Source organism: Rhea pennata, chromosome 1 (genome assembly GCF_028389875.1).
Source record: "Rhea pennata isolate bPtePen1 chromosome 1, bPtePen1.pri, whole genome shotgun sequence".
NCBI classification, from domain to species: Eukaryota; Metazoa; Chordata; class Aves; order Rheiformes; family Rheidae; genus Rhea; species Rhea pennata.
This window is the reverse complement of record NC_084663.1, coordinates 60,523,088-60,539,880: the sequence shown is the minus strand read 5'-3', so window position 1 is coordinate 60,539,880 and position 16,793 is coordinate 60,523,088. Positions and strand designations below refer to the sequence as shown.

The following is a 16,793-nucleotide window of genomic DNA, read 5'->3' as shown; positions in this document are numbered from 1 at the left end:
GTCTTTATGGAGGCTAGGGCTGGCCTAGGAACTTGAGGTGGAGTTAGATTTGTTTTTGAGACATCCACTGAACTCAATAGAGTAGAAGTTTAACACATGTGAAGAGGAAGGATATAGTATTTAGTATTTTTGTGCTGGAGCTTTATCTTCCAGAAATGTGGAGGTTTTTTTAGTCTCTGACTGCTCTAAAGAAACATTTTTTTACAAAGCAGAAGAACAGAAATCTAAAACTAAATAAAATGTTGGAGTTTCCCTCTATAAAATGAGAGATGAGGTCTAGAAACAGGAAGCTGCTTTTCTCTAATGTGAGGTAATTTCTTATGCAGGTAAGTTTTCAATTGTAAGCTGTTTTTTACACAGAGTGGCTCAACAGAGAAATCTTAGATCTGTTTCATATTAAAATACTGTATTTTGTTTATGGTACTACAACCAATACAGCTGTCTGAAAGAATTCTACATTAATGATGTAGTTATTGTAACCCTTAGTATCCTGTTAGTATTCTTTGGCATATAATGCTTTGAAGACATCATGATGAACCAGTACCATTGTGCTGAATAGTATATAGAAAAGAAAAAATCAATTTTTTGAAGAAATCATACACTACACAGCTTTTTCCAGTGATTAATGATTGCAGCATCTTGTTTCAATAGCCATATCACTAGACCTTCCTTGCAACATAAATAGCTAGTACTTTTGCAGACCTTTGTTAATGGAAGCATTGATACGAAGTTACATAAAATACATGCCCTCCAAGAACTGCATTTCATATATATGTATTTTTTTAATTTTCTTTCATGTAATGGAGACTTTTTTCCCTGCTCTGTTTATAGCTTATACACAATATAATTTATTTTGGGACAGAAACTTCAAAAATAAGTCTGGCTTAAGAAAGCAAAATTAAATATAAAGCTCGCATCAGGAATACATTGCCTTATAAAAATGTGTAACAGTTGTATTACAAAAAATAACTTGGAGAGTAAGCTTCACAGTGAAACGAAAAGGTCTAACATAGGCTTTTGAAAGTAGTGACAAATCTTTGTCTTTTAAGCCACAGATTCCAGCATGGTGGAGGGAGATTGCCAAATACAGATGGGAAGATTTGTTTCTTTCTTGCAGGTGGAGTATACTTTGGTTTTGATAACAGTTGTAATTTTAATCTTATTTGCAGATCTAGTTTAATAATCTGCCCTATTCTACTTGTGTCTCACTGAAGAGCTTTAGTTATTTGATATGTTGATACATTTTGCCTGCAGAGCTGTCATAGTGAGTCACTTACAACAGAGTTCATTAACTTGGTTTAGTCGTCTGTTGCCTTTGTTTGTTTGTTTATACTTGTGTAAAATACTGAAATTATGGGGTATGTAATCATTGTTCAAAGAAATTAGAATTTACCTAAGCAAATTTCAACAAGAGAAGATAATTGAGGTTTCATTTGATAAGGTTAAAGAACTCTGGTTTTATGGTTTTGAGTGGTAAGTTTAGTTTTTCATTGAAAATTGGGCATGGATTATTTATTTATACATGTTTGTTTAGCTCATAGGAGGAGGCAACATTAAAATGTGAGTCTATAAAAAATTCATCATGCCTGAAACTTTCAGAGAACATTCCTTTCAGAAACAATTTGGTTATCAGAATTATTTACATGAAAACAGGATCTGTATTTCTTCTGAGGATTTCCTGTGCTCTTGAGTTTCAGCCTATGGTAGAAATCTGTTTTTTTTTTTTTGTTTTTTTTTTTCCCCTTCAGTATAGTTTTTTTAAGTGACTCTTGTATTCCAAATATTATTTTATTTTCATATAAAACATACTTGTAATGAAGTATGTATGTTGAAATAGAGAAGATGCAGGAAACATCTAGAATGTTTAAACAAAATGCTGTTTAATAAATCTTAAAATTACTCTTCTGGTTTTATACCAGCATGGCAGTTCTTACTTACTGAGTTATTGACAGGTTAAATGCCATAGGAAATTGCTTTTCAACCTCTTTGACCATGCTCAAGTGCAGTTAATTTTCTCCCCCCCACCCTCCATTTTTCAGGCTTGTTGTCCTACCAACTTTGCCATTTTACTTCTTTCATCCTGTCTTACTGAGCAGATGTTAGTAAGAGATCTGTTAGTGGTCCTGAGACAGGGCTACTATACATCTCTTTTCCCAAGTATCTTTTTCTGCTAGGAGACTTTCCAGATGAAAGCTGAGGACAGGATGACTGAATGTCTTCGGCATATCTGTGCTGCAAACCCACTCTGTAGTACAAATTTATATATATCTATAGGGGGATATACTGATACATAGTTTTATTCAGTGTTTGCCCTATAAATATATAGTAGCTTCACTTGTGAGTCCGCTATATATGTATGTGCAAGTACGGCTTGCGGAATGCTGAACAAGCTGGGAGAGAAGGGAAAGTCGGCACATTACCCAAAGGAAAGATTAGTGTGCTAACAAGTTTGTATTACTAAAGCTATGAGGAAGTCTTTTCAATATTGATCCTATTCGTTTTCCACTGCTCTGTTCCTCTAAATCCAGTCAGGAACAGTCTTCATCCAGAGAGTAGGAAATACTGATATAGTCAATGCTGCGAGGATATCCCTAATGGCAGTGTGAAAATATGAATGAAAACTACAGAAGAGGTGAAATGTTGCTTTCATAGAGCTACTTTGTACCTGTAGGTTTACTGACTTTTTCAAGTTCGGGGTTTCTTGGTGTCCAGAGAGCATTCACAGATTGATTAACTAAATGTAAAAACCTAAAATTTTGTGTGTAGCAACATTAAGAAGGTAAATTATCAAAATAATGCAGTGAAACACTGGTAGATGCTTTTGCTCCTACAGAATACAGTGTATTTGAAGAAGTCTGACAATGTGGCCGTTAACTGTACTAAGCAGCTACTAATAAGCATGTGCTGTTGAACTGGACTGTTGCCTGGAGGTTTTAAAATGGCAGCAGATTCTGGCTTTTTTTAATTGTATTTTTTTGAAGAGGAAGAGAATTAGAACTCAAACATCATTTTAAAGTGGATAAAAAGCAGAAAGTAAAATTTCCCTAGTTGATTGCACATCCAAGATAGTGAAATACAAGCTATAAATGATCTCCAGATGATAAAATCAAATTAGACTTCTCTGGGCTGTTTATCACTCTCTGCATTCACCCAGGAAATGATGTGGTTTCAATTGTCTATTAATCTACTCCTCTGGAGTCTGTTGGCTGGCTTCAGCTGCATTTAAGAGAGGAATACAAGTATAAAAAGTAATGACACTTACGTTTTGTGCAAACAGGTGACAAGTAGAAGGCAGAAACACAAATAAGATCTATTTTGGACAGAGAGGAAGACAGAATTCAGCTGCTATTGGCAGTCTTCTGGCAAGATCAGTATGCTGGTTAGCCTGTGTAGGCTGTCTGGTCTGGAGCCATCTGTGTGCTTACTGGCCAGACTGAGCACCTGCTGATTTGCCTGATGGAAATATAGGGGATGTCAGTGAGCAAATACTACTGTGCTAAAGGAAAAATCCAGATTTGTTTATTCTGTTGCTCAAGGAACATCTTGTTAAAATCATTACAGAAATTAAGATCAGTTTTTTTATGTTATCACAACTGACCTCTTACTCATTTTTTTTTCTGTGCAGAGCTCAAGTTCTGCTTTAGTCAAAACACACCTCTTAAAGATGCTCAGTCTTATTTTTTGAAACTCATATGTCTTTTACTGGTTAATCATTCTCACTGTAGGTACAGACCTCTCTGTTAACTTCTAATTTGAATTTGTCTGTCAGCTGTTTCCAGAGTTGTAACTCTTGAATCTAGTGGAGAAAAAGCAAATAAGTCACTTGCTAGCAGGAATTTTCTCTTTGAAGGTACTTGAGCATTGTGCTATTACTGTTGTTGAGTTGCCTTTTAATGCCTTAAATAAGGTGAACTTTTTAAATATCTTGCTGTAACAGCTTTTAAGCCTATTGGACCTCCTTATGGTGACTCTTGTCTGTACCTTCTCCAAAGATTCTGTATCATTTTATAAATACGGTCCTGAGTATCAAATGTGGTATTTCAGGACCTAGCTTGACGAAGCTATTTGCAGCTGTAAAATCACTTTCATCTTCCTTATTATGCTTCTATTTATATGATTGTGCTGCATATTTGTCCCTTTTTAATAAAAGTTGTATTGGAAGTTTGTATTAAGTTGTTTCTTAACTGTAGTCCCAAATCCTCTTTAGAGCAGTTACTTACTAGGATAATGTTCACCATCCTGCTGTAGGTCTGTCCACTGACTTTGATTAGGAAAGATACTTGGAGTGCAGTCTACAAGTTTGGGGATTTACATTCCATGCTTTAGAAATGGTGATGTGTGTGATGAGGGTCTATATGTATATTATATATATAATATGCACTTTATTTTATTTTTATTTTTTGTCTTTCAGGAGTTGTCTTGCTTTGTTACCCGATGTTATGAAGTGGTGATGAATGTAGTGCATCAGTTGGCTGTTCTCTATACCAGCAACAAGTAATCACTCTCTGAAATGCTGTATCTTTCGATAACAGCTACTATGGATGATACTGCTGCTTATTTTCGTGTTGTGAATCTCAGTATATATTCCTCACAGCATTACCATGATTTTCACACATTAAGTTGAGCTTTGTGAGGTCTAATGAGTTTTGCTTTTGTGAAAAACAGCCCTATTATTATGCATTATCTAAAATCTGCTCATGATACTTGCATGCCTAGCTTGTATCATGGTAAGCATCTTTAGATGGCAGGATAAGAAAAAAAAGCTAGAAGAATGCCCTACAGACCAATGCACTCTGGTTGAGATAGTAGTTAAGAGGACCTCATTATCAAAATGGTTTGTCACAGATAAGTGGAGCTCTTACTGTCACTGAAAATCCTCTTGGAGGAGAATATAATTGCAGTGCTCTTATCTCTTTTTTCAGATAGGATAACACTATCCCTTTCTGTTTTATTTGTTGTTTTTGCTTTTATCTTACAGTGCTGCACAAAGTAGACTTTTTGTTCAATGCTGAATGAACGAGTCTGGATTAGTGGCCTGGATATCACTTGGTTAAAAGTGTAAAGTGGTATCAGACCTTTCAGCTAAAAGGCTGTGTAAATGCCATATGCTGTTAGCCTAGCTGGGAGTTGCTGATATGTGTGCAGTGAATGAGATCTGTGGTTTGATCCAATTGCATATTGTGCATTCAAAAAAGCAGTATTAAATTCAGTAGTAGCACACAGATTTCACATAGAGTATACTCCTAATTATATTTTGAGTTCTTTTGTTTTCTGAAAGTTACAATGTTAATGAAAAAAAATGCGTTCCCAGAACCTCGATGTGGAATTGATAAATGTCCTCTGTTTTAAGGTTTGAAAAGATGTTAAAATACTTACTTTATTTACAGGAGTGCACCAAAAATTATAGAGACGTCAGGAGTTCATTTTCAGGTAGGAATGATTTGGAGCCCTTATGCTTATGTTGATTTATCTATGCCTTTAATTAATACTGAGAAAAAGTGGCAAGAAAGTGAATTTCAAGTACAACTTTCAATCTAGGGTCTTGTTTAAAGATTTTGCTTTGTTAATCAGCTTTTTCCTGTCCTTTATGTGGAAAGGGTTGGTACCTGCGCATGTGTGAAAGCGCCTCTAGCTTTCTTACTTAAAAAAGGTTTGCCTGCATCCGTACTGTATGTAATATGTGCTAGTGCATGCAGACGATTTGGGAATCCTACCTTCACAATCAGGGTAGATTAATGAACTTAAAGTGGGGCTGCATGCAAGCTCCTCTTCCTTGTGTCACTTCACAAAATGTTGAAACGAACTGAAATTTTATCTGCCATGCTCCATTGCAATAAATTGTTTAATAACTACAGTCTGTTTTTTAACAGACAATGTACGAGCACCTGGGGGAATTGCTGACGGTCTTAATCACCCTGGATGAAATAATTGACAATCATGCCACTCTGAAGGATCACTGGACCATGTACAAGAGGTGTGTCTCTGAAGGTGTGAAAAATAGTCCCACAACGTAAAAGATGAAAACATGTTCCCTCCCCTCCCCTCCAAGAAAGTCAAATTGGGAACATGGATTTTGATAGCTTTGAGATTTTTGCCAGGAACCACAATGAGGAGCAGTAGAAAAATATATCTGTATCATGGAGATAAGTTTACAAACTTGAGTAAGAATACTAACCTGAGTAAAACTGAAGAGTCAACAATTATGTAGGTAGTAAAATTAATGGGAAATAATTGTTTCATTGAAAAATATCAATAGATAGGAGTTATTCAAATACTAATGACTTATGGAAACCTAGTTTGTTTGGGGGAATGGGGGGGAGGGTTTTTTTTTTTTTTTTTTTTAATGTTGGAGTTGCTGCTGGGGCACAGATGTGGGCAATAAATTCTAGTACGTCCCACAGAGTGTTGGATTCATTAAAACAACGCAGGATAAAAAACTGTTAGCCTAATTGTTACTCTAATTGTTTTTCTAATTGTTTTTTGTGTGTGGTTCTCCTCCCCCCCCCCCAATTTCCTTACAGACTGTTAAAATCTGTTCATCACAACCCTTCTAAGTTTGGGATTCAAGAAGATAAACTGAAGCCATTTGAAAAGTTGCTGTTAAAACTGGAATGTCAGTTACTTGATGGAATGATATTTCAGGTAATTAAAAAAATGTTTCCCAATGAGATAGGGGAAACTATCATATTAGATGAGACTATTTGTAGAACAATATTTAATAGTATTTAATAAAGTTTTGACCTTCTGTGAGTATTTTAACTGTTGTTGTTCTGGATACAGAGAAGTTTAAATATGTGAATTTGTCTTTCTTGCATTTATACATTAAAAATGCTCTATTGTGAGATCCTTCCTTGCTCTTCTCATGTTTTAGAGTTGTGCCAGGTTTTGAGTGGTAGATGTTAAGGCTTACTGTTTTGGAGAATGAAAGAAACATAGAGAACTGAGCATTAGGACTGTATTTTATGGGAGTTTGTTTTTCACCAGCAGTGTTAATAGAGGTCAGATACAAAGAATACAGCTCCCAGATAGGTTTGCTTTACTGAGAAGATTTTGACTCACAGCTATATTAATCTTCAAAAGCATGTTAAGTCTGGCCTGTTGCTGTATTTCCTAACATAGGACGATGCTGTCATAAAAATCAGAAATCACTTTAGTGGTTTAGTGATACCCCTGAAATATTCAAGTAAGCGCACAGATGGGTGAGAAGGATTATTACTTTTCCAGTGTATTTAATGTATATGTGTTCTTAGAAGAAGCCATTCTTTTAGACCGTCTGTACCTGAAATACTGAAATTGGATGTGGTGGCATTGTGGGCAGTGGGCAGCACTGCTGAATCTGATCACAGCAGAGCCAGTTGAACAGAACTGTTATTTACATCTTACTGTTATGTCTGGCATGGGTGGGAGAGGAAGGTTTTCCTCTGGAATAGCCTCCAAAAGGGAAATTGTACGTAGATCGTTAAATGCAGTTTAGCTTCTTCTTTCAAAGAACATCACTATCAATAACTACCATCTTAACTTTCTCCGATGTTGCATTCATATAAAGACTTCATGCTATGTTTAATCTGAGACATCAATACGATTTGTCTGGCGTTCATTCAAGGAATTTTTCCCTATTCCTATGAAAACAAAAACATTTGAAAAATATTTAATGGGATTATACTTCACAATATTTTTCTAATATATCTAGAAAATATGAAATGTCTCCATATTTTCCTATTTTGATTTTTATATAGGCATCTTTGGAAAACTTTTAAAAACCAGTACCCCTCAGTACTGTCAGGCTTTTATGCAATGGCTTCATGAACCACATCGTACAAATAACTTGCATTTAATCTTGCTTAGTTAATAGACAGTTAGTAATGAGTTTTAATATAGAAAAGTAAATTTGTATCTAGTTTCTCATTAATGCATCGTGTGTTTTCTTTAAAAGTACCCCATAACAAAAATATTAAATAAGTAAAATAAAATGGTTTATATTAGCTATAGGAAAGGTTTTTATTTAGCATAATATACCAGACTGAAAACATGAAATTTTATAACATGTTGATTTTTAGTTATGTTTAACTTAGGACTGTACGTCCAGATTTATGATGTATGATACAGATCATTGTTCTTCTCCCTAAATTAGTCGTCTTTTGAGGTCTAGCATTCACGGCATTAACATTATAAAAGTATCTTCTTTTCTTTTTGCTCAGGCTTGTATAGAACAGCAGTTTGATTCCATAAATGGTGGAGTGTCTGTATCAAAGAATGGCACATTTGCAGAAGAATTTGCTCACACTGTTCGTACAATTTTTGCAAATGTTGAAGCTAAACTTGGTAATGACAGCTCATATTTCTTGTGTCAACCTCATTGTTTCTAAAAGTTTTTACGTTGTTTGTCTGGGAGTAGACTTCAAAAATGCTTTTATTGTGCATGTGTTTCTGCAGGTGAACCTTCGGAGATTGACCAGAGAGATAAATACGTAGGGATCTGTGGCCTCTTTGCGCTGCATTTTCAGATTTTTCGGACCATAGACAAGAAATTTTACAAGTCATTGTTAGACGTCTGCAAAAAGGTGAATGTTTTACTCTGTTGTCAATACTTAAGAGGGGAAGAAAACGTAAAATCAGTAATGAAATATAGATAATTTTCTTTTCTTAAAATGTAAGACTTGGAAAAAGAAAACACAATTTACCAAAAGGTTTCAGGGAGCAGACTTTATAGTTTTCCACTTCATTATAATTCCTCCCCATCCACCTTCTTTTCTTTAAGATAACATAAAACTTACGTTCTCACTTTATTTTAGATTTAGTCATCAGTAAGGTAAAATGACTTGAAATTACCATTATCATGTTTCTTCTCAAGACCAATATAGCAGTGAGGATTAAAAAAAAAAGTTTATAGATTTGAGTATTGTGGGACTGAATAAGTGACTTGGGTCCTTTGCTATGTAACATGCGTTTTTCAAATACCTCTTAAGTACAATGTCAATCCATTTTTTTTCACTTTCAGTTGCTATTAAGAAGTGATTAAATTCTTTAACACTGTTTAGAAGCACTGAGAGTAGTAACGATTTTGCATGTGGTGTATGTACTTCATGGACTTTTACGTGTATGTGAGAAATTAATACTTTGTAGAAACCAGTGATGCATAAACAAACTGAATTGCCTAATACAGTTCAAAAGACGCGTGAAAAAACAGATGTTTGTTAAATAAAAAGTCTGACCTTGTGCATGGTGGCATGGTATTTATTTCATAGTGGGTTTTTTTGTTTGTTTGTTTGTTTTTGCCCTTTTTTTTCATTCCAGGTACCAGCCATCACATTAACTGCTAACATTATATGGTTTGCTGATAACTTTCTGATTCAGAAGATACCAGCTGCTGCCAAACTTCTGGACAAGAAAAGCATTCATACAGTTAAAATGCAACGGGAGAATTTTCTACAGCAGAAGGCGCAGTCTCTTATCAAGTACGTTTGCTAAATATTGCTTCATTGTGCTGTTCAGTGAATAGTTCGTAACCACATGGTTTTATTTGTTCAGTGCATTAACGTGTTGTGTAGTGTTGCTCAGTGGTATTAAAAAATTGTTATATTTCAATGCATTATGTGTTTTATGGTGCTGTTGAGAAAGTGCCAGTCGCAAACAAGTATTTTTCATGTTATGCTTTCAGAAAATTCTGTCTTTTTTTAATACCAAAATCACAAAGTTCCTTGGAATTCTAAATGTTTGACTTTTGACTGTTTCAGTTGCTTCTGTTTCTGCATTTACTTTTTTTAACTAGTGTCTGTTAACCTGAGCTGGTGTATTTTCCATTAGGGCTCTCCAGTTTCAGTCTGTTTATGGAGAGTAAGTTAAAGACTTACTCTCTTACTTACTTACTCTCTTTAGTAGGTTGACTAACTTGCAGAGAGTTTTCCCTTTTTGGTGATACTTGTGATCTGCATGTAATTTCTTTCCCTAAATTCTTTCCAAAATCTGATTAAGGACCAGTTGGAATTTTTTTTGAGTCCCCAGTCTGTTGGGGAAGGTGATGCTGCACTGCATGGTGAGGTAATACGGCTTAAGGTTTCTGTTTGTGTTGCCGAGGAAAACAAGGAGGTGGAAAATGACCTGTGGAAGAGAGAGGAATGCTTAAATTTCACAGGTCCCTTTCAACTGTTCTCCAGCCTTACATGCAAGCTGGCAGAACTGAGTTGGAAAAAGAGAGGGTAGTAATTCACTGCTTACATGATCCTCTTGCAAGTTGCTGCCCTGTTTTCTTTACCAATCCACCTTTTTCTATGGACTTAGGATATAAACCAGTAAGAGTCGGGATCTCTGACTGAATTGTCTTCCAGGCTTTTGCTTCTGGGTGGAGCACAGTTCCATGAGTACTTTGCTTCTGGAACTGGGCAGTGGCACAATCTTGTCTCACATTTCTTAAGATGCAGGAAATGTTGAACAAAAGATTTGGGTGCTCTTAGACACTTAGAAGACATTGTAGTCAAATCTAGGTTAATTTGAATTCTGCCAATATTTGCTTTTCTTTTGCAATGCCTTTTAGCATTGCCTTTGATCATTGAGCTATTGCTTTAAAGAATACATTTTTTTAAAGTGTGACTTTTGACGTGTCATTAATGACCTCAACATGTTCCTACTATAGTTGTTACAGTAAATAATGTTGCAGTGTCACAGATCTGAAGCACGAAAAAAATAGCAGTTCTACAGGTGGGTTCTGTTTAATTACAACCAGTGCAATCAGAGCAGATTATCTTCTGGAGAAATATGTTATGTAATACAGGTTTTACAGTCCAGTCTGCCATTGCTGTAATGACAAATTATGTATATTAAAAAGTTCAAACTTTGATGGAAAAAAAACTTTATCAATTGATGTAGGTTGTCTTTGTCTAGTGTTTAAAAGCATGTTCTAGCAGCTTTATTTACTGTTTTAATTTAAAGTGTAGTGCGTGTATTGCTAAAAAGGCCATTTGTTCTCTTGAAAGAATAAGAGAGAAAAGTTTTAATTGTGTTTTTTGGATTATACTTGTACAGATATAATTGACAGATTAAGCCTTACCTAGAGAGAAGCAAAACTTAAATGAGTATTTGAAGTTCTGATACTTTTGGGAATGGAATGAGCTTTTACTCTGGAGACTGAACATTTTATTTTCATTCATATATATTAAAAAAATTGTATTTTTTATATAATTTTTATAAAGCCCATTTGTTTGCATGCATGTGTATTTGGAAGGCTTTAAGCTTTGTAAGGAGAAAAGAAAATCATCATAATGTTCTTACTTGCTTTGTTTCCCTCTCCAGAGATATGCAATCATATTATGTCTTTGTGAGTTCGTGGATGACAAAAATGGAGTCTATCTTGTCGAAGGAGCAACGTGTGGATAAATTTGCTGAAGATCTTTCTAACCGCTGCAACATCTTCATTCAGGTTTGTAGTCTTTTGATGTGGTGCTACCTGGAGTTGTACAATGATACAGAAAGTTAATGTTTTCATGCAAGTTGAACATTAAAATAAATCACAGAACTTGTGTGGTCATCTGTTTATTATTTTACAGTGTAGGAATTTTATATATTAAATGCCCAGCAGATACTGTTCTAAGTAATTCTGTAAAAGGTGTTCCCATAAAACATGTGGGGAAAGCAATCTGACTGAATATTCAGCTGCTAAAATTCTGAATCTTTCTTTTGATTTAGGAAATGAGGAAAACTTCCATTAGTGATGAGGTATTTAAGTTGTACTGAACCAGTGCTTAATTTAATTATACTTTGCATAGTTTCTACTTCCAATAAAAAGTTTTACATGATCTCATTGTGATGGTACTTGGCACTTTGCAAGAATCTAACTTCATTCTGAGGCAACTAGTTTTCTTTTGGTCTACTAACAGCATATAGTCTGAATTTAAGATGCATCTTAGTTCCAAATTTATTTATTTTTTGCTAGTTTTGATGTATCTTCTTGACAGAGTTCTGATGAGAATAGGTATGTGATAAAAATATGATCCTGTATCTTATGTATCTAAGGACATACTTGTACTAGGATTTTTTTTTTTTTTTTTTTTACATTTGAATTATTTGCAATGGACTTGTGTAAATTTTGTCTGTAAGAAATTCAGTTTCATAGATAATTTGCTGTTTTTTCTTTTTTTTTAAATTGTTACTCCTTTAAAGTAACTTGGGTTATTTTTTAATTTTGCTATATATAGTCAGTAGTTGATTTTAAAAATTTAGGAAACTTGAAAAACATTTCTGTAGACACTATCCCTTTTCTTTTATTGTGGGATGAACAATTTTAGAAAGTGTAGGACTGTGTAAACAATGTCAGTTTACAGATTCTGTGGAATCTGTAAATTTTAGCTTGTGTTTGTGGTAGGCTTTATTCTTGGTTTACAGTGGGTCTGAAATGGTTAGTCGTTTGAAGCTGTGTGATTAATTCATCGACTTAGGATGAATTTGTATAGCTGTAGGAAATATTATTGATTAATGAAATATTAATGATCAAGTGATTTAGTGAATCTTAGGCAAGCTCATAATCTGCCTCAGCTTTATAGGTGATCCCAACCTTGCTTATTAGGTGGAAGAGTGGTAGGGGCTCTAATGTGAAGAGGCAAAGTTAGTTGTCTCTCCTGTATGGAAGAAAACAGAGAGGACTTACTTGATTGTCATATTGTGAAAATATTTGTTTATTCTCTTCTCCCCCTCATTTTATTTTTAGGGTTTTCTTTATGCATATAGTCTTAGCACCATCATTAAGACTACAATGAATCTCTACATGTCAATGCAAAAACCTATGACCAAAACCTCAGTGAAAGCACTCTGCAGACTTGTGGAGCTTCTCAAGGTAGGTTACTGGATCAAATGATTTATTTTGTTTAGGACTTAACAAAGAACTTTAGTCAAATACCACATTACAAAAGCGGAGGAATGTTTCTGCATGTTTCTACTCCAGACTGGATTTGGTTAGAGTACGGTTTGGGAGACCAGAACTGATTTTCTAACCAGCTTCCTTAGTCTTTATTTTCTATTCATCCTCTTTTTTTTTTTTTTCCCAGAAGGAAAATATTCTGTTTTGATGATGGCTTTTTAAAGTTATATAGAAGAGAGCTCAGTTAAAAAACCTTACAACTCTTAACTACTTTTATGCTACTGAGTAATTGGACTTTTTCAGGTGCTGAGGGTTAATTGTAACTGCAACTAACAGAACATTATAAAGTAGAGGTAGAGTCTATATTTGTACTGTGGATGAGTCAGCAAACATAAAAAGAAATTCTAAAGAGATTTTTTTCAGTAACTGCATGGTCTGTTGTGTTTTGGCATTCACTTTAGGCAATAGAACACATGTTTTACCGAAGAAGTATGGTTGTGGCAGATTCTGTGACACATATCACTCAGCATCTGCAGTATCAGGCTCTTCACTCTATTTCTGTAGCCAAGGTATGTAACCCAAATTCTATAAATTAATGCTCCTATAAATGGTATTTTCAAATAAATAAAAATATGCTGAGACTTGTATATTGATTGGATATCAAGGGGAGAAAAATGAAGGAGGATATTCTGTGAACAAATCTTGACATTTGAAAATAAGCAAGAGGCAGGGCTGGTACATAGAAGAATTCATTAGTACTAATGTTACTAATGATATTTGCTGTGCTTTGTCCTTCGCTAATCACATTTCTAAGTGATGTAAGCTCTAAGTCATATGTTTAAGATAGCTTTATCATTTGTGAGCAGGATTTTGATGTTGAGCATACTTTCTTAAAATTGAAGAAGGATTTCTGTTAACTGTTTTGTGATACTGTGCCTCTTCCGAACTATGGTGCTATTTGCAAATACGTCTTTGAGATGAACGTCTTAGCTAGAGGACTCAGTTCCCCTTGTTTGTTCATATAAATGTTTTTTGCATTTAATCTTTCCTGTAAACTAGAATTCCTAGGAAATGGCAAGTTGTCATTCTTACTACTGTGTTTGTACATCTTCTAGCTGTTCATCCATAAACTGGATTTTGTTACCAACAACAGTGAGCTACTGTTTTTTTAAAAAAGTTGCACATACAGTAGAATTAAAATTGTCATGGAGTCGCATGTAGTTTGCACTTTTTTTTATATACTATGACCTGATCTATGTTGATGCCAATTTGCATGTATTCCAAGTTTATATATAAATATTGCCATTAAATTGACAGAAGAGATGAATCTAGATTCAGTTAGCCTGTTCACAAAACCTCATTTGTTTGCAGAAATACTCCATATCATAACAAGTCCATAAATTTTGAAAGGAAGAAATAAGCTTTTGGGCTTAGATAACTTTTCTCTGAATTTCTGTGTCTTTCTGTCATCAAGAAAAGAGTCATTTCTGATAAAAAGTACAGCGAGCAACGCCTGGATGTTCTCTCTGCTTTGGTGTTGGCTGAGAACACCCTCAACGGACCAAGTACGAAACAGAGGCGACTAATAGTTTCCCTTGCATTGTGTGTGGGAACACAGATGGTAAGTGCTGCCAGGGTTGTTCCAGACCTTCACTTTTTTACATATAATGTTTTACTGAATATCTTCTCTCTCTTTTTTTTTCTTTTGCACAGAAAACTTTTAAAGATGAAGAACTTCTTCCACTTCAGTTAGTTCTGAAAAAGCTAGACTTGATCAGTGAACTTGTAGAGCGGTAAGCACTGGCATGTGATGTACAGGAGGCAGTGTAGTGTAATTGAGGGAGCTGGATCTTGATGATGCGAACTGGAAAATCTTGCTGCTGCATGCTGGTAGTGATATTTGCACATATTGTGAACCAGGGATGGACAGAAAATGAAACAAAGAATTCTAGGACTAAACCTGTAGCTCGCTAATCTTTGGTCTGGAAATACAAGTCACATTTTGCTTAACTGCTAGCATTTAAGCATTTAATGTACTTTTCTTTGTATTGTTTTGCTACTGGGACATGTAGATGACCAGACTCTGTGTTAAACTAAAGTCTTCCTTTGTACCCAGACTTGATAATCACCTCTGTAGTATCATCACACTTATTCATAAGTATTACTGTAAGTGCATTTATGTACAGAACCTGGTAGCTTGTGAAACTACTGTTACTTTGGCCATGAGGCAAAGTTAAGTGGTCAATTCTTGAATTTTCTACAGCTATTTGTGGCATTGTATTGCTTCTGTTAAGATTACTTGTGAGATAATACCAGTCAGTTTGGGAGATGAGGCTGTTAGTCCACATGTAATATCAAATTTTACCATTTCTGTAGTTTTAAGTGGCTCTTAATTTGAATAACACTAGCCATTTGAAAGCCAGGCAAATGCCTGGGGTCCCTGCATACTCCATGAAGAGAGACAAACACCTTCAGCAGATGACTGCCCATCCTGAAATAAGTGCTGCACAAGAGTTGTGATCAGGAGATGCCTGTTTCCCTGTTTGTGGTAGAAAGTTAGCATATATGCATGACTTTTAGGCTACTGAAGTAGAAGAGTATTATTGCTGAGGTCAAGAGACTTATTTAGGTTATTGCTGTAGTGTAAGGTTCAATTCTTTCAGAGCCAGAGTAAATATTGTCTCTGAAGCAGGTTACTGTTTGTTTATAAATAGGCTAGTTTCTTTTCAAAAACAATGCATCTGAACACTAGGGTAATCATGTAAAACTTAAACTTGAAAAGCACTTATCTTCAGTTTAAACCTACTAAAATACATATTGTTATATTAGAAGAATGACTTCCTCTGATTCTGTGTCTAATTAGTAATCTTGTTTTCTAGAATTCGAGCACAATGTGACTGTTGTTTCTTATATTGGCATCGAGCGGTCTTTCCAATCTATTTAGATGACGTGTATGAAAATGCAGTTGATTCTGCTAGACTGCATGTAAGTAGCAGGGTTAGTAACTTAGTTTAACAAGATACTATAATGGGAGGAATGGGAGGAGAAAAGAGCTTAGACTGAAACTCTTCAAGAAAAACCTTCAGTCAAAAGGAACATGCCCAGGCAAGAGTAACTACTGAGGCACAAATTTGAGCAATCTGGAGGATATAAATGCAAATTTTTTACAAGTTTAACAAAAGTATATCTTTTAGTTTTCTCTAAAACTCTCAGGTTGCCGTTGCTAACTCTGTCTTTCTCTCTCTCACTCCTTGTTCCTCTCCTATTTGTTTGTTCTGATTTGAAATGGACATCTCTGCTGAACTTGAACATAAGCTTTTTGTTCCACAGTGCACTTTAGATATTTCTAAAGCGCTTACTGCCATGTTTAGTAATGTTGTGTGTGATAGTTTTCCTGTTCTTTTTCCCTTTTCCCCTCTTCCCCCCACCATTGAAGCAACAGGTATTTGCTGCAGAAACAAATCACATATTGGCATGTTTATCCTGATAGAATCAATTATTTGATCCAGTATTGTGCATGGCATGGTTAATCATGGTATTAAAATACTGCCAGTAGAAATCATGTGAGATCAAATTGCTAACGATTTTGACCTTTCAATTAATGAATCAGTGGCAACTGAATAGTTCAGATTGATGTGTTTAAGATAAGGCAACTTTAGTTGGACTTACGAAGACCATTTTTAATAAAGGTAGGAAGACAGAAGGTTTTGATTTGTTTAAGTTAGCTTTGAATGCTATTTGAGATGCTGTTGATGTGTGTCAATCTGTTGGTTAAGCGTAATAGTTGTTTTTCAGTATATGTTTAGTGCACTACGGGACTGTGTACCTGCTATGATGCATGCAAGACACTTGGAATCCTATGAGGTACTTCTGGAATGCTATGACAAAGAAATCATGGAAGTGCTCAATGAGGTTGGTATGAAGTATTTTAATAAATGAGAAAATG

At 35.0% G+C, this 16,793-nt stretch overlaps 1 protein-coding gene across 4 annotated transcripts in view; it reads left to right on the top strand.

Moving 5' to 3' along the window:
- Nucleotides 1-16,793, top strand: part of WASHC4 (WASH complex subunit 4) — a 44,870-nt gene that overhangs the window by 7,065 nt on the left and 21,012 nt on the right. For all 4 annotated transcript variants that reach the window (XM_062589240.1, XM_062589232.1, XM_062589223.1 and 1 more), the window contains exons 6-20: nucleotides 1,050-1,117; nucleotides 4,412-4,494; nucleotides 5,388-5,430; nucleotides 5,871-5,974; nucleotides 6,522-6,642; nucleotides 8,199-8,322; nucleotides 8,434-8,561; nucleotides 9,295-9,455; nucleotides 11,287-11,413; nucleotides 12,698-12,823; nucleotides 13,309-13,416; nucleotides 14,322-14,468; nucleotides 14,561-14,640; nucleotides 15,727-15,832; nucleotides 16,643-16,759. In XM_062589240.1, coding sequence (XP_062445224.1) covers nucleotides 1,050-1,117; nucleotides 4,412-4,494; nucleotides 5,388-5,430; nucleotides 5,871-5,974; nucleotides 6,522-6,642; nucleotides 8,199-8,322; nucleotides 8,434-8,561; nucleotides 9,295-9,455; nucleotides 11,287-11,413; nucleotides 12,698-12,823; nucleotides 13,309-13,416; nucleotides 14,322-14,468; nucleotides 14,561-14,640; nucleotides 15,727-15,832; nucleotides 16,643-16,759 — 1,643 coding nt within the window. The remainder of the gene's footprint in view (nucleotides 1-1,049; nucleotides 1,118-4,411; nucleotides 4,495-5,387; nucleotides 5,431-5,870; nucleotides 5,975-6,521; nucleotides 6,643-8,198; nucleotides 8,323-8,433; nucleotides 8,562-9,294; nucleotides 9,456-11,286; nucleotides 11,414-12,697; nucleotides 12,824-13,308; nucleotides 13,417-14,321; nucleotides 14,469-14,560; nucleotides 14,641-15,726; nucleotides 15,833-16,642; nucleotides 16,760-16,793) is intronic.